The sequence below is a fragment of the Haliotis rubra genome, unplaced genomic scaffold, assembly GCF_003918875.1.
Source record: "Haliotis rubra isolate DU_JTF1 unplaced genomic scaffold, ASM391887v1 Scf1586, whole genome shotgun sequence".
Classification (NCBI taxonomy): Eukaryota; Metazoa; Mollusca; class Gastropoda; order Lepetellida; family Haliotidae; genus Haliotis; species Haliotis rubra.
Window position 1 is genome coordinate 99,323 of NW_025765543.1, and position 26,374 is coordinate 125,696.

Genomic DNA, 26,374 nt, shown 5'->3' on the forward strand with positions numbered 1-26,374 from the left:
CAGAACGTGGCCGATCGATGACGTCATTTGTGTTCTGGTAGCGTCTCACCAGTGCAGAAATGATGTTCCGGTGGCAGTGGAAATGTGAAGCCACTTGTCGTTGAGACATTCCCCCACGGACCATCCCAATGTCCCCATGACGTTGTGCAGACGTGAGCCTTGGCATGCTATGCGTTTCAATAGCCGTTAATTTTTTGAACGATCGCAAGGGCAGGGGTTGAGCTTTCCAAAGTGACAGTATTGTGTGGCATTCATTTGCTCTGTTTCTCTTTCCCGGAATGCACGTGCAACAACGTATTGCACGTCTCAAGGACGAACCCACTGACGTCACGGAACGTGGCACGTGCATGCATGTTGGATACATATCACTAATCTCTGGGTTTAAATCCTTATGTGTCTACACAGGTTTGATAAATTTAGATTTTATATTTTTCTATGCACAGTTTCTTTCTTTTTGTTACAATACATCAGTTCATGTGTAAACAGTACCTTAAACAGTATGGAATATTTAGCAAAATCTAGTGTAAAACAGTTGACTGATGTCAGTGGCTACATTTACACTAGTGAGTCTAAACTTTTGATGGGTTTTATACCACATGGAGGCGGAGCATGTCCTTCTACAAACATCACGTACGTTAGTTAAGCGGGTTTGTCAACTGTGAACACACACACACACACACACACACACACACACACACACACACACACACACACACACACACACACACACACACACACACACACACACACATGAAATAAAATAATGGCTTCTGTCTCCAAAGTCTCCCAACCGTGTGGCTGAAGCTCATTTACTTCAAAAATAAAAGCGACCAAACCCTTTTCACATCCATAAGAAATCTCTGCTGAAAGGAGAGTCAATTGTACAATTGTCACAATATCATGTGTTCAAATAATCACTTTTAATTTATTTCTCCCAAGTTCACATAGAAAAGTCAATATTTGTAGTTCTGAACAGAATTGGATCAATTCAACACAAGTGTCCTTGATATAGATTTACTGCAATAGAGAATTAACGGTATCAATAGTTCCGTATAATATTACCAGTATAATAACATTAATAGGAACAACAAGTCTTTATGGATCAGGGCGGTGGGGTAGCCTAGTGGTTAAAGCGTTCGCTCGTCACGCCGAAGACCCAGGTTCGAATCCCCACATGGTCGAACTGGCAGGTCCCTCTACACGTCAAACCGTCCCTTCTGTATCGTGTTTAGATCTATACATCCATGTATTTTTTTCTTGTTCCCATTACTATTTGTTACTAATGACATCTTTCAATCAATTTCCCTTTTTCACAGCTTTTGCACTTTTTGAACCTTTTTCGCTGGATAGTGGAGATTGACGCTCTATATGGATATGAACATGGTTTTGTCGCCTGTATATACCTGGGCATATAGCTATGTAGTGGGGATTCATGCAATATCTGACAAGCTTGAACATGTCACAATTGTTGTGCTCTTAGTTATACCGACAGTCAGGCGACATTTGTTTGAGGTAAGACACTTGTTTCATCTATGACTCTTCTAGTATCATTGTCTCTATACGTGTCTCAGTTGTTATTTGAGAGAACAGTTGCATTGTTAACCATCCGTTTCTCTCAGTTATATGTGAAGATGTGTACATGTCAGATATTCGAAGCTACGATTGAGTGGTGAACAGCTTAAACCTATGTAGGGCAGGACAGTATATGTGAGTGCAATGAGATAACGGATATACTGTACATGTCAAGTCGTGAAACAAATCCGGAAAGGTTATAAACCACTTTGCTTAAACTCTCATAGTTAAAACGAGCAAGGTTCAGGCACAATTTGTGAATATGGTAGTGGGTAATAGTGACGCTTGTTCTATGATGATCACTCTCTGTAAGCACATTATTAACTGGATATCAAATCTGTAACTCTCAAGATTTCTTCCTGTCGCAGAGTGCTATGTCAATACTGTATACACTACTAGTCAAGTCCCAGTAATATGACGCCATGTGAGTGTCTGTGTCATGCTTCCCCTCAAAGCATGCTCTGCGTGGAGTGCGGAAGGTTCGTGGTGCAATACCAGTGGCATCATGTTGTATTATGTTACTGGATGGTATTTGTTTTTACTCTTCCTGGCGATCGTCATTGATGGGCCAAAGGAAGGAGCGGTCGGCTGTGTGTCAGTATACCTTGTGTGAGTTGGGTGTTCGTGTTGAAACTGCGACATGGTATCTGAGATGCCTTGGAATGTAAAATCTCCATAAAAACTTGCACTACAAACACACATCTGACACATTTCACTGACATGCCAATTCCACTAACACACACAAATACTCTCATCTCTCCCACACATATAACACTCACACATTTCACAAAGACACGCATCTCTCATACACATCTCTCACACAATTCTCACATGCACATAGCGCTCGCATCTAACTCTCACACATTTCATTAAAACACATATCTCACACATACATCACGCACACCTCACATACATATAACACACACATATCTCACACAAATCACACAAACATCGCACAACACATCTCAGAACCACATCTCCCAGACATCTTACACACACATCACACACATCTCATAAGCACATCACACACATCCTAGACATCACACACACATCACACATATCATACACACATCACACACATCTCTCTCTCTCACTCTCTCATACACACATTTCGCAAGCACACACTCTACCACTTACCACACAATGTACACTATACCCGGCATATAAGCTTATCTTACGTCGCTATGTTTGTGCCAACGATTTCACTTTATCTCACTGCATGATTCAATACCTGGTGTTACATTTTTTTAATGTACGTGTCATTTGAGTCAACTTGCTGATATCAGCTAACCGACACGGGAACGTGGTGACATTATACACATACAAACGAGAAATATCCAATCATCGAGGGAAAAAAGTACCAGCGCCTTGAGCATGTACTAGTTTAGTAGTTGGGTGGATAAGTGCGCTATATAAATATCCTATCCTAATACTATCCTAAATAGTACACACGACTCCCACCAAGGCTGGTTTTCAGGATCACTACGTACAAATTGTAAAGTGCTTCTGAGCTTATGTTTACTGTCTGGCGGTTCGTCCGCCAGTTATTTGCGTGGTCTTCATTAAAACATATGAAACCATATAACCTGTCGAGGCTTAGATGGGTCTATAAATTTTGTAACCTTGATCACACAACTCTTGAGTCAGAGCAGTTTGAGGCATTTTGAAACCTTGTCGGCGTTTACATGTTTGATTGTACCCAGAGTTGTCAAATGTGCACACACTAGAGGAGCTGCTGGAATATTACTGGTAAATAGGAAGTCGGGTCAAACAGTGTTAAGGAGATGGTTTTGTCTCTGAATCTCAAGGTTTTAGTGGCACTGCCAGCAGTGTTTCACATTTGCTTTCTGTCATAGCCCCAAGATTTAACCGTTTGCAAGGGCCATATGCAATTGATGATAAAGATATAGATGTAAATATATATATATATATATATATATATATATTACTTCCCCCATGTTTAACCTAACGTCCCTGCGAACCGAAAAATGTCGCAGCTGATTGTCAACTGTAACCTCATGCCAAACTGTTGTCTTAGTTATACCGACAGTCAAGCGACATCTGTTTGAGGTAAGACACTTGTTTCATCTATGACTCTTCTAGTATCATTGTCTCTATACGTGTCTCAGTTGTATAAGGTTATAAACCCCTTTGCTTAAACTCTCATAGTTAAAACGACCAAGGTTCAGGCACAATTTGTGAATATGGTAGTGGGTAATAGTGACGCTTGTTCTATGATGATCACTCTCTGTAAGCACATTATTAACTGGATATCAAATCTGTAACTCACAACATTTCTTTCTGTCGCAGAGTGCTATGTCCATACTTTATACACTGCTAGTCCCAGTAATATGACGCCATTTGAGTGTCTGTGTCATGCTTCCCCTCAAAGCATGCTCTGCGTGGAGTGCGGAAGGTTCGTGGTGCAATACCAGTGGCATCATGTTGTATTATGTTACTGGATGGTATTTGTTTTTACTCTTCCTGGCGATCGTCATTGATGGGCCAAAGGAAGGAGCGGTCGGCTGTGTGTCAGTATACCTTGTGTGAGTTGGGTGTTCGTGTTGAAACTGCGACATGGTATCTGAGATGCCTGGGAACATAAAATCTCCACAAACATACACTACAAACACACATCTCACACTCACACACACATCTCGCACACACATTTCACTCACATCTCAGAAACACATTTCACATAGATCTCACAAACACATATCACAAACATTATACACACATCCCACACACCCCTCACATATATCTCACAAACCTCATACACACATCCCACACCCCTCTCACACTTCACGTACATCTCAGAAACAGATTTCACACAATTCCACACACATCTCAAATACACACCACGCCCTTCTAACACACATCACGCACTTGCACACATTTCACAAACATCTTACACACATCTCTCACTCACACACACCTGAGACACATCTAACACATCACATACACATCTCTCACATATCCTACATACATCACACCCATCTCACACATCTAACACAGATCTCAGAAACACATCTCACACTCACATCTCACATACATCAAACACACACATCTCACAGACAAATCTCACAAACATCCTACGCACACCCAACACACCTCTCACACTTCACACACATCTGTGGTGGACCCGGGGGTATATTTGGTCCACAGCACCCCATTGCTGGCCTATTCCGATCTGGGCAACCTGTTTGCCGTGGGTTGCGCCCCTGTGTCGGGGGAGGACCGGAGTCTGGTGGTTGAGGGAACTGGTTCCATGAACAGTGTTCCTTTGCCAAACACACCACTTCGCCCCTGACTTCACCTAGACGGGTGGTTGAATGGGCCCGATTCAATCAATCGGCAGGTCACGTCATGCCCCTGCGCATAGAAATTATTTTTGCACACTCATTATTGAGTATTGGTCATTTTTATGTCTAGTATACAAATTGTTGATAAATTTACTTGCCTAGAAGCCTATGCCAGAAGGAGGTGGCTCATGGGCCAATCTGGTTATATTGACCTTTGAATTGGGCCTAACCAGTCTGGCACATATTCTTTAAGATATCATGGCTTTTCAAGTCTGTATGTTCTGGAGTATAACATCCCAGTGACCCTGGTGTTGCAGTCTGGTTTCCGCTGCAATATCGTCTTTGTTGACAGTCGATGGCGGGTGGGGAGCATGGTTGTTGAATTATATTATTACACTATGGCTACCAACCCTCAATCTGCTTCATCTAAAACATGCCCTCTTCATCCGATGAAGAGATATCAAATTTCAATAATGATTCCTAAAGTGCTGATGGGAATCCTTTATAGATCTATCCTTTTGCCGTGACCACGAGTATCCAATGTATCTGCGGAGAGGCAAAAAATGTCACTCGTCTCCGGAACAGTTCTCTTGTAATTGAATGCCTATGAAGGTAACAGTCTGTCAATCTGCTAGGACTACAGCAGTTTGTAAACAACCAGGTTGTTGTTTCAGTTCACAAAACTCTCAACATATGTAAAGACAGGGCCCGCTCAGATATGACAGAAGAAGAGATTGTAGCAGAGTTGAAAGACCAAGGAGTTACTTCAGTTAAACGCTTTAGCAGGAAACAAGAGTCAACATTTATAAAAACAAATACTTACCTGTTCCCTTTTAGCTTTACTACTCTTCTCAAATTATAAAGGTTGGATACTGTAATATCGGAGTGGAGGTATATGTACCAAATCCACTCCGGTGTTACAAATGTCAGAAGTTTGGACATGGTGCGAGGTCTTGTACTGGCAAGTCAGTGTGCTCACGCTGCAGTGGAGCTCATGAAAGTACTGAATGTACTAATGACATAAAGTGTGCCAACTGTAGTGGTGGGCATCTGGCATCATCGAAAGGTTGTCCAAAATTTGAGTGTGAGAACAAAATCCTGAAATTGATATACACTAATAATGTCCCATACATAGAAGCCAAAACCTGGTTCTGGCTCCACCAAGACCAGCTACAGGTCTCACATATTCTGCTGCAGCTTCTTCTCCTGCTCCTTCTTCTGTTAAAAAAGCATCGACTGTTTCAACTTCGTGTCAGACAGTCCTCTTGGGTAAATGACGCCCAGCTAACCTTTGATGACACGACTCAATCATCACAAGATTGTCATCGCTCATCAGCATCTCAGACTGAGGAGACCTAACCAGCACAAACTTTAGATATTGCTCCAAGTCCAGATACTCAGAGTGTTGCTAACCTCACAAGTAAGAAAAAGGAAAAAGTTGAGAAGAAAGACCAGAGCTCTTCAACATTTAGAAGAACATTCTCCTATAACACTTCCTGTGGCGGTTCAGAATCTTTTTGATCCGCTTGATATGGAGATATCTCCATGCGCTCACGATCTCCAGTTGAAGCTCCCTAAACTTTTTTATGAACCTAATACAATGGAATTGCAGAGGCCTACAAGAGACATACCTGAAAGTACACATCGATTTGAGTTGCGTCGGTACAATTCATTTCATTCATACTCACCTCCAGGTGATAAAGCCACTGGCGGTGCTTCTATTCTCGTGAGGCAGGGTGTTATCCATAGCCCGGTTCCCTGTATAAGCAATCTTCAGGCTGTTGCTGTCCGTCTTACTCTACAGTTTACCTTTACGCTTTGCTCTTTGTATGTTTCCCGTTCTTCAATTCTGCACCAGTCCGATCTCCAGGATCTATTTCATGAACTTCCCAAACCCTGTATTATCATGGGTGATCTTAACGGTCATAACCCTTTGTGGGGAAGTACCGATATGTATGAACAATAAAGGAAGACTCGAAGACTTTATTTCCAAAAATAAACTATGCATCTTTAATGATTGATCAGCCACATATTTCCATCCTAGTACGGGAACGTATTCTGAACTTGATTTGTTACTCTCAGACCCACATTCAGAGTTTGAATGGTCGGTCAATGATGACCTTTGTGGTAGTGACCATTTTTCGTCTCAGCTAAAAAATCCGACTGATGACCCACCTGCAACAAGGTGGAATTTTAATAAGGCTAACTGGCCTTTATTTCAAACACTTCGTACTAACAAATTCAAATCCGGCTTTTTTGTGAATGTCCCGGATACTATTCAGTTGTTCTCGGATACATTGAATGATATCGCTGATGTAACTGTTCCTCTGCTAAACCTCATTGTCGTATACCACGGTTTTCTGATGGTTGTAAACAACAAGGAATTGTAGGAAAAAGGCAGTTCAAATTTAAATAATGTAAAAATAAGAAATGCCAAGGCTCGGCGTACAAAGTAAACGTTATTCTAGGAAGAACTTTGTATCAAAAATTATTTCACGTACACCAAAGACGAAGGTGTGGAACATGATACAGAGAATCAAGGGCAAAGGTAGAAATTCTAGTGTTCATCATCCTAAAGATAGACACAGTATGTTAACAGATCAAATTGATATGCAAACAAGTTGGGTGAAACTTTAGCTACTCATTCTTCTTCATCCAATTATAATCCACAGTTTCAGAAATATAAAAAGCATCAAGAAAAGTTGAAAATTAACTTTCATTCTGAAAATGGTGAAGACTATAATGGCGTATTTTCACTGCATGAGCTGAATACTGCCTATGCGCAAGCTCATGATACGGCAACTGGAGCAGATAGCATACACTATCAGCTCCTGAAACATTTACCCAATGCATGTCTTGAAACACTTCTGAATATATTTGATCATATTTGGACAACAGGACACTTTCCTCCTTCGTGGCGTCATGCCATTGTTGTACCAATACCTAAGCCTGGTCGAGACAATACAGATCCATTTAACTATAGACCAATTTCTTTAACAAGCTGTGTTTGCAAGACCATGGAACGCATGGTCAATAATAGATTAGAATGGTTTCTAGAATCCAATAATCTTATTACTAACATCCAATGTGGTTTTCGCAATAATACAAGCACTATTGACCATTTGGTTCGAAAAGAATCATTCGTTAAAAAGTCCATTGTAAATAACCAGCATGCTGTATTAATCTTTTTCGACCTAGAAAAAGCTTATGATACAAATGGAAACATGGTATTTTAAGAGATTTACATGCCGTTTGCCTCATTTTATATCACAGTTTGAGCAGACAGGCAATTTCAAGTTCGTGTTGGATCAACCCTGTCTGGCTCATTTCTGGTGTCCCCCGCCGTGATGTTGCTGGAATATTGCTAAAAGCGGCGTAAAACCAAACTCAGTCAGTCAACCCTGTCTGACCATTATAATCAGGATCAGGGGGTTCCACAAGGCAGTATTTTGTCCGTTACTTTGTTTTGAATAAAAATAAATAGTCTCTCAAAAGTATTTGATGACTCAATAGATGGGTCATTGTTTGTGGATGATTTTAACGTTTCATGTCGCGGTAAAAATATGCATACAATCGAGAGACAATTACAGATGTGTTTAAATAAAATTCATAAATGGTCACTTGAGAATGGCTTTAAATTTGAAAAGATAAAGACCAAATGTTTACATTTCTGTCGGAAATATAAGCCTCATAAAGATCCCGAACTGTACTTGGATGGCTCTCCAATTAACGTTGTAAAGGAAGCCAAGTTCTGATTTTCGACAAACATTTGACCTTTTCGACAAAGAGAGATAGACAGACAGATTTTATTCAGTAATATTTGCCAACTTGCCCATGTTACAACTGTTGTTACAACACTTTTGTTATCGCGTGATAAGAAAATTGAAACGCTATATTTAAAAACTGTTTCAAACATTTTTGAGGAACATACATTTCAGAATTTTGCTATTGCTTTAACGGAATGTCTATTGCGTAAATTCAACTCATTTATGATTTGTGATTTGCATACATATTTGCCATTGAGAATTCTTAAATACTTTATTCTCAAATCATTTAATTCTGGACATTTTAGTAAAATATGAAATTCATCCTGGACCGCTGTTACAATGGTTACATAAAGTGTCTTTCAGCATCCTTATTTCGTCTGGTTGCATTCACATTCAAATTATGTAGAGAAATTCGGAATTTACAAAATACCTTCCGTAACGACTTCTCATTAAACAGATATGTAATATATGCTTCAGGGTAAAATCCTTATTTTACAAGACTATAATTACTCGAAAAATGTGAAGCTTGCCAATAGTGGACATAAATGTCCACTAATCTTTGCTTGAACACATACAAGAACAATGTTTCATCTCAAACATTTTGGTATAACCATACGTGTGAATACCCACATGCAAACAGTAAGAGACGGATATCTGAAAGCCAGTTCCCTTTACCTCTGTCATCCAGTTCTTTCAACGTTTTATAAACATTGATGTGGATATCTGTTTACACCAATTTAATCCAATATTTAGCAGCTCTGTGTCTACTTAAAACAAACATATTGGTACGACCAATTTCGCCGAATATTGCCTTATACGATGCGAATTTCCCAACACACAGGACACGTTTAATATAGGACGTTTGCACCTTTTCAAAACAGTCATGATATTTAAGGCCTCATATTTCTGATGCATACAACAAAATAGGTGTAACTTTACCATCGAAGATATTACATGCTGTCGAAAAAGACAAGAACTTGTAGTTATGGAACAGTCTGTATACATGGAAAACAGCTTTGGAAGCCTGCAATGCAAGAGTACTACACACTGTTGACCAAATCAGCGTGGATGAGAACATGATGCCTTAATATTTATAACACGAAACAATTTTTAATTTTACACAACCAAATGTTGTCAACTATTAGGGGCAACTATTCCCCCGTTTCTGGATACGACTATATTTGTCTTGCCCAAATTTAACTGAAGTCATACAAAATGAATGCAGGACATTTATTTGCCTTTAGGAGAATAGAACAACATCATCGGCAAACAGAAGCAGCATAATATCAATTATATCCTGGCGTAATGTAAATTCGCCGACATCTATTTTCGCGCACCTATCATTTCCGGGTTCACGCGGTCGCCACACATAAAGTCATTTGTGTTTGTAAACATGAAGTCGTCTTCGTATTCCTGCTGTCATAATTTGGAAATCACAAGCTTCAAATGAGCGTTTTTTTATCCAAAGTTTTCTAGCGAACATATTCTTATGCTTCTGCACTAATGCAAAAACATCGAGACGAAAATGATCCCCAAAAATAGTTTTCGTTCTTGACAGCACTCATCCACCGGTCGCCTGCATTGGTAACTGGTAACGCTAAAAGGTCATGATCCCAGTAGGTGGGGTGTGGCCCGGGAAAACTAATGGGCTGTGGCCCGGGAAAAATAACTATGGAAGCCCTTTTCAGACACAATCCTTATAACTTTACAACAAATGTTTATGAAAAGTTGCCAAGTAAAAGCAATTATGACGACTTTGTAAGATGAAATCAGACAGACAGAAATATTTTTTTCAGTATAAAGGCCACTGGCCCAAAATACAATCATATTGACATATAAATTCTGCACATTGTACAAAATACATTATAAAACCATGGTAAAATGTGTATAGATTACTTATAACTCCTGTCAATAACTTGCTGGACCTTACATAAATATAAGCAAATATTTCTCAATTGACTGAAGTCTTGAGGTGAGATTAAGCTAACAAATGTAGTATCAGAGTTACATGTAGATATGCCCAGTATGTTTTGCCGCAACATATGTTATTGTTCACAGATTAATAATATATGTTCTTCATTCTCAATGTAATAGTTCCCTTGTCTTAAACAATACTGGCACAACCTATCTCCATACAATGTAGAGGGGTGTCTTCCCTTATTAACAGCAATTCTAAAGTTACTACATCTAAATCTGGCTAAAACAACCTTAAACTGTAATGGTAGGGATGGCATAAGATTTGTTTCAACTTGTAAAAGAGATTTAAAATGTTTGTATAAAAAGGAATCTGAAAATGTTCAACTTGCATATGCCATCCCTGCTTTAGGTTGTCAGCTAATCTCTGACTGAAGATACAAATAAACATGTCAACATCACCCACTTCCTGAGATACCCATACAAAACCATATCCACATTTGAACAGAGTATTCTTAATATGACTAGCCCAAGTGATTCTACCTCCCTCATCTAATTTTAAAAGCATCCTGTAACACTGGTAATTAAGATAGACGAGATTGGTCCATATACAATAATTTACACCAATATTTGACAGCCCTTGTCATATAAGATAACTGCAGAGACATCCTGCCACACTCACCAAGAGCCATTAAATTACAAGTATTCTTTTTTACCTTCAATATCCTTTTACACATCTTAATCTGAACGCTTTCAATAGTTTTACAGAAGGAAGTATCCCATATTTCTGCTCCATAACACAAAATTGGTTTCAGAATGGTATCAAATACTTTTAAAAAAGGCATTACATGATAAAGAGCCAAACTTATTGTGAAATTTATTGATAGCCATCATCGCCTTAGTTCCCTGTGCTGCTAAACAACTTTGAGCTTGGGACCAATTTAACCTAGGTGAAAAACTCAATACCCAGATATCTATAAATAGACACTACGTTAATATTATTACCATTTAAATTCCACCTTTCATAGATTCTCAATGGACCACCATTTCTGAACACCATTACTTTAGTTTTACTCAAGTTTACTTTCATACCAGTTAATTCACAAAATATCCCTAAAGCATTAATTTTCTTCTGTAGTTGTAAAATCATTTGACACAAAGACACCCTTTCTACCAAATTCTTTCATGAGATGTACAAGCTTTTTGATAAAAATAATGAACAACTGTGGACTGAGTATACATCCCTGGCGAGTACCTGTATTACAAGAAAAGTACTGAGTCAGACCAGGTTGAAAACAGACTTGTATACATAGAACTAAGTAGATTGAGAAATTTACCCATTATCCCAACGTCTTTAAGGCTACTGGATAATATATCATGTCGAACAGTATCAAACGCCTTGGAAAAGTCTATAAATAGACAATAAAATACCCTTCTTTTGCAAACATATTTCTTTACTAAGGACTGCAAGGTAAACATATTATCAATAGCTGAGTACTGTGATCTTAAACTAGCCTGTGATTCATCAATAATACAATTCATTTCACAACAATCTTTCAATCTTGCATTGAGGATGGATGTAAACACTTTACATATACAGCCGATTAAAAAATACCTCTGTAAATGTTAACATCATGCTTATCCACAGACTTAAAGAAAGGACATATAATACTTTTACCCCATGAGAGTGGAAAAGACCCAGTGTTCATTATCTAAAAATATGTGTAAGAACTGTTGATACACTACTTCTTGTATGTTTTAGAAACTCTGCAGCTATACCGTAAGGTCCGGGTGATTTGGTATTGCCCAGTTTCTTAATGTGGGTGTCAACTTCATCTGTAGTTATAGGTACATTAAGAATGTCACCAGTATCACACTCCTGATCAGCACAGTGATAATCATCAACAGGTGATATAGAGATAAGTGTTCAGTCCATTGATTGGTTGTGATTGACTGTGAAACACTGCTGCACTGTTTAGTCAGAACAATTTAGGATCATTTCTGTTATCGATTAAACACTGTCCTTGTTGTTCACGGTACCACACAAACTGTCTACTATAACACTAACCATACAACATAAATTATACCACACAAAACTGTCCGCTTTAACACTCACCATACAATAGAGACTATACCACAAAAACTGTCCACTTTAACGCTCACCATACAATATAAATGATACCACACAAACAGGCCACTTTAACACTCTCCGAACAATATAGACTATACTATAGAAACTCTCCACTTTAACACTCACCATACAATACTGACTATACCACACAGAGTGTACACTAACACTCACCATACAATATAGACTATACCACACAAGCAGTACACTAACACTCACCATAAAATGCAGACAATACCACACAAACTGTACACTAACATTCACCATACAATACAGACTATACCACACAAACTGTACACTAACAATCACCATACAATATAGACTATACCTCACAGACTGTCCACTTTAACACTCACCATAAAATATAGACTATACCACGCAAACTGTCAACTATAACCCTCGCCATACAATATAACTTATGCCTAACAAACTGTACACTTTAACACTCACCATACAATACAGACAATACGACACAAACTGTACACTAACACTCACCATACAATACAGACTATACTACACAAACTGTGCACTAACAATCACCATACAATACAGACTATACCTCAACGACTGTCCACTATAACACTCACTATACAATATAGACTTTACCACACAAACTGTGCACTATAACACTCAACATACAGTATGTATTACACCACACAAACAGTCCACTTTAATACTCACCATACAGTATAAAATATACCACAAAAACTGTCCAATTTAACACTCACCATACAATATAGACTATATCACACAAACTGTCATCTTTAACACTCACCATACAACATAAATTATACTACACAAACTGTCCACTTTTACACTCACCATGCAATATAAATTATACGACACAAACTGTACACTTTAACACTCACCATGCAATATAGTCTATACCACACAAAATGTCCTCTTTAATAGTCACCATACAGTATACACTATACCAAACAAACTGTCTAATTTAACGCTCACTATAAAACATAGACTATACCACACAAACTGTCAACTTTAACACTCACCATACAATATAGACTATACCACACAAACTACCCACTTTAACACTCACCATACAATATAAATTATAACACACACACTGTCCACTTTAACACTCACCATGCAATACTGACTATACCAGACAAACTGTCAACTTTAACACTCACCATACAATATAACTTATACCACAAAAAACTGTCTACTTTAACACTCACCATACAATATACATTATACCACACAAACTGTCCACTTTAAAACTCAACATACGGTACAGACTACACCACACAAACTGTCCACTTTAACACTCTCCATACGATATAGACTATACCATACAAACTCTCAACTTTAACACTCACCATAAAATACTGACTATACCACACAGATTGTACTCTAACAATCACCATACAATATAGACTATACCCCAGAAACTGCCTACTATTACACTAACCATACAACATAAATTATACCACACAAAACTGTCAACTTTAACACTCACCATGCAATATAGTCAATACCACACAAACTATCCACTTTAACACTCAACATACAATAGAGACTATACCACACAAACTGTCCATTTTAACACTCACCATACAATAAAGACTATACCACACAAACTGTCCAGTTTAACACACACCATACAATATAAATTATACCACACAAACTGTCCACTGTAACACTCTCCATACAATATAGACTACACTATACAAACTCTCCACTTGAACACTCACCATACAATATAAAATATAACACACAGACTGTCAACTTTAACACTCACCATGTAATATGGAATATATCACCATACAATACTGACTATACCACACAGACTTTACACTAACACTCACCATACAATATAGACTATACCACACAAGCAGTACACTAGCACGCAACATAAAATACAGACAATACCACACAAACTGTACACTAACACTCACCATACAATACAGGCTATACCACACAAACTGTGAACTAACTCTCACCATACAATAGAGACTATACCACAAAAACTGTCCACTTTAACGCTCACCATACAATATAAATGATACCACACAAACAGGCCACTTCAACACTCTCCGAACAATATAGACTATACTATAGAAACTCTCCACTTTAACACTCACCATACAATACTGACTATACCACACAGACTGTACACTAACACTCACCATACAATATAGACTATACCACACAAGCAGTACACTAACACTCACCATAAAATGCAGACAATACCACACAAACTGTACACTAACATTCACCATACAATACAGACTATACCACACAAACTGTACACTAACAATCACCATACAATATAGACTATACCTCACAGACTGTCCACTTTAACACTCACCATAAAATATAGACTATACCACGCAAACTGTCAACTACAACCCTCGCCATACAATATAACTTATGCCTAACAAACTGTACACTTTAACACTCACCATACAATACAGACAATACGACACAAACTGTACACTAACACTCACCATACAATACAGACTATACTACACAAACTGTGCACTAACAATCACCATACAATACAGACTATACCTCAACGACTGTCCACTATAACACTCACTATACAATATAGACTTTACCACACAAACTGTGCACTATAACACTCAACATACAGTATGTATTACACCACACAAACAGTCCACTTTAATACTCACCATACAGTATAAAATATACCACAAAACTGTCCAATTTAACACTCACCATACAATATAGACTATATCACACAAACTATCAACTTTAACACTCACCATACAACATAAATTATACTACACAAACTGTCCACTTTTACACTCACCATGCAATATAAATTATACGACACAAACTGTACACTTTAACACTCACCATGCAAATATAGTCTATACCACACAAAATGTCCTCTTTAATAGTCACCATACAGTATACACTATACCAAACAAACTGTCTAATTTAACGCTCACTATAAAACATAGACTATACCACACAAACTGTCAACTTTAACACTCACCATACAATATAGACTATACACACAAACTACCCAATTTTAACACTCACCATACAATATAAATTATAACACACACACTGTCCACTTTAACACTCACCATGCAATACTGACTATACCAGACAAACTGTCAACTTTAACACTCACCATACAATATAACTTATACCACACAAACTGTCCACTTTAAAACTCAACATACGGTACACATTATACCACACAAACTGTCCACTTTAAAACTCAACATACGGTACAGACTACACCACACAAACTGTCCACTTTAACACTCTCCATACGATATAGACTATACCATACAAACTCTCAACTTTTAACACTCACCAATACAATACTGACTATACCACACAGACTGTACTCTAACAATCACCATACAATATAGACTATACCCTGGTAGAAACTGCCTACTATTACACTAACCATACAACATAAATTATACCACACAAAACTGTCAACTTTTAACACTCACCATGCAATATAGTCAATACCACACAAACTATCCACTTTAACACTCAACATACAATAGAGACTATACCACACAAACTGTCCATTTTAACACTCACCATACAATAAAGACTATACCACACAAACTGTCCAGTTTAACACACACCATACAATATAAATTATACCACACAAACTGTCCACTGTAACACTCTCCATACAATATAGACTACACTATACAAACTCTTGGAACTCCACTTGAACACTCACCATACAATATAAAATATAACACACAGACTGTCAACTTTAACACTCACCATGTAATATGGAATATATCACCATACAATACTGACTATACCACACAGACTTTACACTAACACTCACCATACAATATAGACTATACCACACAAGCAGTACACTAGCACGCAACATAAAATACAGACAATACCACACAAACTGTACACTAACACTCACCATACAATACAGGCTATACCACACAAACTGTGAACTAACTCTCACCATACAATAGAGACTATACCACAAAACTGTCCACTTTAACGCTCACCATACAATATAAATGTCCACTTAAACACTCACCATACAATATACATTATACCACACAAACAGGCCACTTCAACACTCTATGAACAATATAGACTATACTATAGAAACTCTCCACTTTAACACTCACCATACAATACTGACTATACCACACAGACTGTACACTAACTCACCATACAATATAGACTATACCACACAAGCAGTACACTAACACTCACCATAAAATGCAGACAATACCACACAAACTGTACACTAACATTCACCATACAATACAGACTATACCACACAAACTGTACACTAACAATCACCATACAATATAGACTATACCTCACAGACTGTCCACTTTAACACTCACCATAAAATATAGACTATACCACGCAAACTGTCAACTACAACCCTCGCCATACAATATAACTTATGCCTAACAAACTGTACACTTTAACACTCACCATACAATACAGACAATACGACACAAACTGTACACTAACACTCACCATACAATACAGACTATACTACACAAACTGTGCACTAACAATCACCATACAATACAGACTATACCTCAAAGACTGTCCACTATAACACTCACTATACAATATAGACTTTACCACACAAACTGTGCACTATAACACTCAACATATAGTATGTATTACACCACACAAACAGTCCACTTTAATACTCACCATACAGTATAAAATATACCACAAAAACTGTCCAATTTAACACTCACCATACAATATAGACTATATCACACAAACTGTCATCTTTAACACTCACCATACAACATAAATTATACTACACAAACTGTCCACTTTTACACTCACTATGCAATATAAATTATACGACACAAACTGTACACTTTAACACTCACCATGCAAAATAGTCTATACCACACAAAATGTCCTCTTTAATAGTCACCATACAGTATACACTATACCAAACAAACTGTCTAATTTAACGCTCACTATAAAACATAGACTATACCACACAAACTGTCAACTTTAACACTCACCATACAATATAGACTATACCACACAAACTACCCACTTTAACACTCACCATACAATATAAATTATAACACACACACTGTCCACTTTAACACTCACCATGCAATACTGACTATACCAGACAAACTGTCAACTTTAACACTCACCATACAATATAACTATACCACAAACTGTCAACTTTAACACTCACCATACAATATAACTTATACCACACAAACTGTCCACTTTAAAACTCAACATACGGTACAGACTACACCACACAAACTGTCCACTTTAACACTCTCCATACGATATAGACTATACCATACAAACTCTCCACTTTAACACTCACCATACAATACTGACTATACCACACAGACTGTACTCTAACAATCACCATACAATATAGACGATACCCCAGAAACTGCCTACTATTACACTAACCATACAACATAAATTATACCACACAAACCTGTCAACTTTAACACTCACCATGCAATATAGTCAATACCACACAAACTATCCACTTTAACACTCAACATACAATAGAGACTATACCACACAAACTGTCCACTTTAACACTCACCATACAGTAAAGACTATACCACACAAACTGTCCAGTTTAACACACACCATACAATATAAATTATACCACACAAACTGTCCACTTTAACACTCTCCATACAATATAGACTACACTATACAAACTCTCCGCTTGAACACTCACCATACAATATAAAATATAACACACAGACTGTCCACTTTAACACTCACCATGTAATATAGAATATATCACCATACAATACTGACTATACCACACAGACTTTACACTAACACTCACCATACAATATAGACTATACCACACAAGCAGTACACTAGTACGCACCATAAAATACAGACAATACCACACAAACTGTACACTAACACTCACCATACAATACAGGCTATACCACACAAACTGTGAACTAACAATCACCATACAATATAGACTATACCTCAAAGACTGTCCACGTTAACACTCAACATACAATATAGACTATATCACACAAACTATCCACTTAACACTCACCATACAATATAGACTATACCACACAAACTGTCCACTATAACACTCAACATACAATATATATTATACCACAAACTGTCCGCTTGAACACTCACCATACAATATGAAATATACCACAGGGACTGTCCACTTTAACACTCACCATGCAATATAGAATATATCACACAAACTGACATCTTTGCCACTCACCATACAACACAAGTTATACCACCCAAACTGTCTACTTTAACATTCACCTTACAATATAGTCTATACCACACAAACTGTACACTTTAACACTCACCATACAATTCAGACTATACCACACAAGCAGTACACTTACACTCACTATAAAATACAGACTATACCACACAATCTGTCCACTTAAACACTCACCATACAATATACATTATACCACACAAACAGACCACTTTAAAACTCTCCATACAATATAGACTTTACTATACAAACTCTCCACTTTAACACTCACCATACAATACTGACTATACCACACAGACTGTACACTAACACTCACCATACAATGTAGACTATACCCCAGAAACTGTCTACTATAACACTAACCATACAACATAAATTATACCACACAAAACTGTCAACTTTAACACTCACCATGCAATAAAGCTAATACCTCAGAAACTGTCCACTTTAACACTCAACATACAATAGAGACTATACCACACAAACTGTCCACTTTAACACTCACCATACAATAGAGACTATACCACTAAAACTGTCCACATTAACACTCACCACACAATATAAATTATACCACACAAACAGTCCACTTTAAAAGTCAACATACAGTACAGACTATACCACACAAACTGTCCACTTTAACACTCTCCATACAATATAGACTTTACTATACAAACTCTCCACTTTAACACTCACCATAAAATACAGACAATACCACACAAACTGTACATTAACACTCACCATACAATACAGAGTATACCACACAAACTGTACACTAACAATCACCATACAATATAGACTATACCTCACAAACTGTCCACTTTAACACTCACAATACAATACAGACTATACCACACAAACTGTTCACTTTAACACTCACAATACAATACAGACTATACCTCACAGACTGTCCACTTTAACACTCTCCATACTATACAGACTATACCACACAAATTGTACACTAACACTCACCATACAATACAGACTATACCACACAAATTGTACACTAACACTCACCATACAATACAGACTATACCACACAAATTGTACACTAACACTCACCATACAATACAGACTATACATCACAAAGTGTACACTAACACTACACCACACAAACTGTCCACTTTAACACTCACCGTACAATGCAGTCTATACATCACAAAGTGTACACTAACACTCACTATACAATACAGACTATACCACACAAATTATACACTAACACTCACCATACAATATAGACTACACCACACAAACTGTCCACTTTAACACTCACCATGCAATATACACTAGACCACACAAACTGTCTACTATAACACTCAACATGCAATATATATTATACCTCACAAACTGTCCTCTTTAACCCTCACCATACAATATAAAATATACCACATAGACTGTCCACTTTAACACTCACCATACAATATAGACTATATCACACAAACTGTCATCTTTAACACTCACCATACAAAATAAATTATACCACGGAAACTGTCCACTTTTACACTCACCATGCAATATACATTATACTACACAAACTGTACACTTTAACACTCACCATACAGTATAAGTTATACCACACAAACTGTGTACTTTAACACTCACCATACAATATAGACTTTACCACACAAACTGTCCACTTTAACACTCACCATATAATATAGACTATACCACACAAACTACCCACTTTAACACTCACCATACAATATAAATTATACCACACAAACTGTCCACTTGAACACTCACCATGCAATATAGACTATACCACACAAACTACCCACTTTAACACTCACCATACAATATAAATTATACCACACAAACTGTCCACTTTAACACTCACCATGCAATATAGTCTATACCACACAAACTGTCCACTTTAACACTCACCATACAGTATACGTTATACCACACAAACTGTTAGGCGCTAGAAGGTTATAGTCATATGACTTTTTTCTAACGGGTACCCATTTTCCTGCTGGGTGAACAGAGAAAAGTTTGAACAAACTCACTTGCCTAAGGTGAGACCACATGTGTTACATGTGCTTCGGTGTGGGGCAGGACTCAAGTCCTAGAAACTCTCAGGAGTCAAGCTGCCAAACACGGTCACCCATCCAAGGACTCTCCGAGCTCGACGCTGCTTATCTTCACAGATTTGTGACCTGAGCTTTAAGCACAGGACCACGCGCCACCACAAATGGCCTTGATTGTTAGCGCTATGAGCATACCTAGTGTGGAGTTTGGCGCTATATAAATGGACACATTATTATCATTATTATAGACTATATCACACAAACTACCCACTTTAACACTCACCATACAATATAAATTATACAACACAAACTACCCATTTTAACACTCACCATGCAATATAGTCTATACCACACAAACTGTCCACTTTAACACTCACCATGCAATATAGTCTATACCACACAAACTGTCCACTTTAACACTCACCATACAATATAGACTATAACACAAAAACTGTCCACTTTAACACTCACCATACAATATAGTCTATACCACACAAACTGTCCACTTTAACACTCACCATAATATAGTCTATACCACACAAACTGTCCACTTTAACACTCACCATACAATATAGACTATAACACAAAAACTGTCCACTTTAACACTCACCATACAATTTAGACTATACCAGACAAACTGTCAACTTTAACACTCACCATACAATATACATTATACCACACAAACTGTCCACTTTAACACTCTCCATACAATATAGACAATACCAGACAAACTGTCCCCTATAACCCTCAACATGCAATATATATTATACCACACAAACTGTCCACTTTAACACTCACCATATATTATAGACTATACCGCACAAACTACCCACTTTAACACTCACCATACAATATATGTCAAAGGCAACTCATTTGGTGCGTCGTGGTAGTAATTCTTTACCTCGAATAACATTGAATCACGTATGATGTACGGAAATTACCGATGTTCTGCGAATGCAATTCGATGGAAGGGACATAAATCTAATCTGGTTTTCATGTCAGTAAAATCTAGCGAAGGCTCCAAAAACATTTGTGCACCATGCTTCAAACAATTCAAAATTAACATTAAGGTGTTGGGTAAGATAAATACGTTGTTCACTGGTCACGAGTGCGGCATGGGTTGATGTACCCTCGATGCTTGTTTATGTTCCTTGCGCCCGTATTTATTTTCCACCGATTTGCATTCGCAAAACATCGTAAATTACCAATGTATGTGTTTGTGTCAGAAAGACTGCCACACTGACACATGACAGAATGACCGCCCAACTGAAACATGACAGAATGGCCACCCCACTGAGACATGACAGAATGACTGCCCCGCTGACTCATGACAGAATCACCGTCCCGCTGACACATGACAGAATCACCGCCAAACTGAAACATGACAGAATGACCGCCCCGCTGACACATGACATAAGGACTGCCCCCGCTGACACATGACAGAATATGATTGCTGCACTAACACATGACATCAGGACTGCCCCGCTGACACATGACAGAATATGATTGCCCCACTCACACATGATAGATTGACCGCCCCACTGACACATGACAGAATGACCGCCCCGCTGACACATGACACAATGAAAGCCCCGCTGACAGATGACAGAATCACCGCCCAACTGACACATGACACAATGACCACCCCACTGACACTTGACAGAATGACCATCCCACTGACACATGACAGAATTACCGCCCCGCTGACACATGACAAAGGGACTGCCCCGCTGGCACATGACAGAATATGATTGCCTCGCTGACACATGACAGACTTACCGTCCCACTGACATGTGACAGAATGACCACCCCACTTACACGTGACAAAATGACTGCTCTGCTCTCATATGACAGAATGACCGGCCCACGCACATATGACAGAATGACGACCCAGCTAACATGACAAAATGATCACTCCACAGACACTTGACAGAATGACCGCCCCGCATTCGCAAAACATCGTAAATTTCGGTACATCATACGTGATTCAATGGTATTCGAGATAAAGAATTGCTACCACGAAGTACCAACTGAGTTGCCATTGACAGCCGGGTACATTGAAATGTTACTCGCTTGTAAGCGGGGTACATTGAAAATAATAGATGAACGGTCAGCCAATCAGAAAACGACATTTATGCGTGAGGTAAGATAATGTAGAATATACCACGCAAACTGCACATAAAACAACGTATATCGTCCAAAGGTAATGCTGAAATGTACAATGTTCACTGTGTACTTTCAGATATCACAATCATGTCTAGGCCCAAGACAGGAGATAAAAGGAAGGCAGACTTTGAAGACGGCTCAGATGCTTCTTGCTCAACACAATATGACTCTGGTAAGTCTATCCCTCAAACTTAGCCTAAGTCCGAGAATGAATGTGAACATGTTTTATCACTGAATACACTGAAATAAAAGCAATAATTGAAATTATGTATTTTGTTACTGTTTTAACATTCACGCCTTCAGGTATGAAAAACGTCTGATCGCTGTTTAGTGTTGTATGTGTTTGTGACGGGTGCCATTGGTGACAGAATGACCGCCCAGCTGACACATGACAGAATGACAGCCCCACTGACACATGACAGAATGACCGCCCATTGACACATGACAGAATGACCGCCCCGCTGACACATGACAGAATGACTGCCCCGCTGACACATGACAGAAGAATGACTGCCTCAATGACACATGACAGAATGGGCACCCCACTGATACATGACAGAAAGACTGCCCACCTGACACATGACACAATGACTGCCCCGCTGAGACATGACAGAATGTCCGCCCCACTGACACATGACAGAATGATTAACCCGCTGACACATGAGAGAATGACCGCCCCACTCACACATGACAGAATGACCGCCCCACTGACACATTACACAATGACTGCCCCGCTGACACATGACAGAATGACCGCCCGGCTGACACATGACAGAAAGACTAATCTGCTGACACAGGACAGAAGGACGCCCCACTGACACATGACAGAATGACAGCCCCACTCACAAATGACAGATTGACCGCCCCGCTGACACATGACAGAAGACCGCCCCGCTGACACATAACAGAATAACCGCCTTGCTTACGCTTGACAGAATCACCGCCCCACTGACACATGACAGAATGACAGCCCCACTGACACAAGACAGAATGATCGCCCCACTTACACATGACAGAATGACAGCCCCACTGACACAAGACAGAATGACCGCCCCACTGACACATCACTGAATGACCGCCCCACTTACACATGCCAGAATGACTGCTCCGCTCACATATGACAGAATGACCGCCCCACTTACACATGACAGAATGACTGCTCCGCTCACATATGACAGAATGACCGGCCCCCGCACACATGACAGAATGACCGCCCAGCTGACATGACAGAATGACCGCCCCGCTTATACATGACAGAAGATGATTGTACCAGTGTGACAGAAGATGATTGCACCGCCCACACATGACAGAATGATCGAACCCATTGAACATGACAGAAGATGATTGCACAGGTGACACATGACAGAAGATGATTGCACTGCTGACACATGACAGAGTGAAAATATATAGTGGTCGTAAGACATGATTGACAGTGGGAGTGCTGTTGTTGTCTTGAGCGAATTTGTTGATTTACACCGCGCCTTAAAGTAGTTCAGATATTTCCAAACTACATTCACTCTGGGTACTGTTATTCCGCAGTAGATGATTCCATTTTGAAGGAACTGTCGTTCTTTCGTAAAATAGCCATCTGTTATTTTGATAGTAAAAAAAGCCTTTAGGCATAATGTATTATTGTAATAATAAAACTGTTGCCGCCAAGTAGAATCCATTGGTAGGATTTAGACGATTTGATATAGCTTGTGTTCATTACTTTCAGGAAATCCCGGTATCTCAGAGTGAGTATTAGTTGCACGTGTATATGCTCATACTTGTAGTGAAGAAAGGTATAAACAATGCAATACTTCAAGGTTTACAACGTTGTCTGTATTCTCATTGGTGGATTGGGCAATAACCTGATATGATGTTCGTAGTTCACACTTCTGTGAACGGATATAAACGTTCACACTAATGTGCACATATACACCTGAAACATATTTTTTCGCACCCTATTCGGGAACAGTGATGTGAACAGAAAGGTGTCAAGAAATTTCAGACTTCCAGAAGAGCAATAATGCCTGATTATCTGATGGTAGATTAAAAAACATCATAACAGAAAAACAACAAAATGTAGGCAGTATGTCAACACTGTTGATTCACATACGATAATATAGTGTCTGATCTCGTAAAGGCCCACTGAAATCTCGCGGGGTGTTTGACATCAGTATCACGTGTATCCGCCACATGCCTGGATGACAACCTTCACCCTTCTCCTCATGCCACCAGTGATACGTTCCCGAGGCAACTGCCGACGCTCCTCATGCGATATAATGCTGCCTCCAATTCACCCACATTTGGTACAGGAGGACCCTTACCTGCAAAGGACGACCAAGAAAACCCAAGATGTGCTCGATGGAGTTCGAAAAGGGGTTTTCTTCAGTGAAATTGGGGATCGCCATGGATTTTCCAGAGCTAGTGTGCAAAGAATACTCCGCGACACCACTAGTGCTCTGGCCGAGTCTCTGGACTTGATTAAACCCCATGTGTACCACAGGGATATATGTCCTTCCGCTTTAACCCTCACTTTGAAGTCGAATAAAATTCTAAATATATCACGCACACAAATATACTTCACAGTTTTGTATTCTGCGGGATATTCCCTGTTTCTTCCACTATTATCTCAGACAAAGCTAAATTGCTTAAAATAACCTTTCAAAATAGGCTTGATCGTAAATGTCGCCATTTCTCATCAAATACGAAATCACGATTCACAGCATTATTTGCTGTACAGTATGTTTTCAAATGTGAAAATCGGATAATTACTGGGAGGATTGAATTTCAAAAATACCATATTAATGATCACTGAACTCAGTTTTTCCTGATGTCACTAGTGATAAATCTGAAACGCTGCCGATGAACCTAGAATCGGTTGGGATGTTTTCGAAAATATACTTACACCAACGCCGAAGTGCGCTTTCCGCCATTTTTGATAGTGTTTACAAAATCACGCATCTCAAAGGCCGGTTTTGAGACGCCTATTACATCACGTATATTTAATAGTCAGCCGCGACAAATCACTGAATTCCCCTTACATTTTAAAATCAAATTACAACTGGTCTTTGTCACCAATACCAACTGTCTAGAAAGATAAAATGAAACGAAAGATATTGGGTGTGAAACCGAACGCTGTGCTCGGAAGACTGCGCTAGTTTGAAATGTAAACAAAGAAAACTTCCGATTTTACACTGCGTGGCATTTTTTTTAAATTTTCCGACATCCAGTCCGCTATTCATTGCTTGCAATGGCTCAATACCTTTAGAATA

The 26,374-nt window shown here is 38.7% G+C and overlaps 1 protein-coding gene across 1 annotated transcript in view; it reads left to right on the plus strand.

Annotated features, from left to right (window-relative positions):
* The first annotated feature begins 1,443 nt into the window (after positions 1-1,443).
* The window catches only part of LOC124271201 (deoxynucleoside triphosphate triphosphohydrolase SAMHD1-like), a 47,295-nt gene continuing 22,364 nt past the window's right edge, over positions 1,444-26,374 (plus strand). The window contains exons 1-3 of the mRNA XM_046706283.1: positions 1,444-1,512; positions 23,191-23,286; positions 24,832-24,850. Coding sequence (XP_046562239.1) covers positions 23,202-23,286; positions 24,832-24,850 — 104 coding nt within the window. The 5' untranslated portion in view covers positions 1,444-1,512; positions 23,191-23,201. The remainder of the gene's footprint in view (positions 1,513-23,190; positions 23,287-24,831; positions 24,851-26,374) is intronic.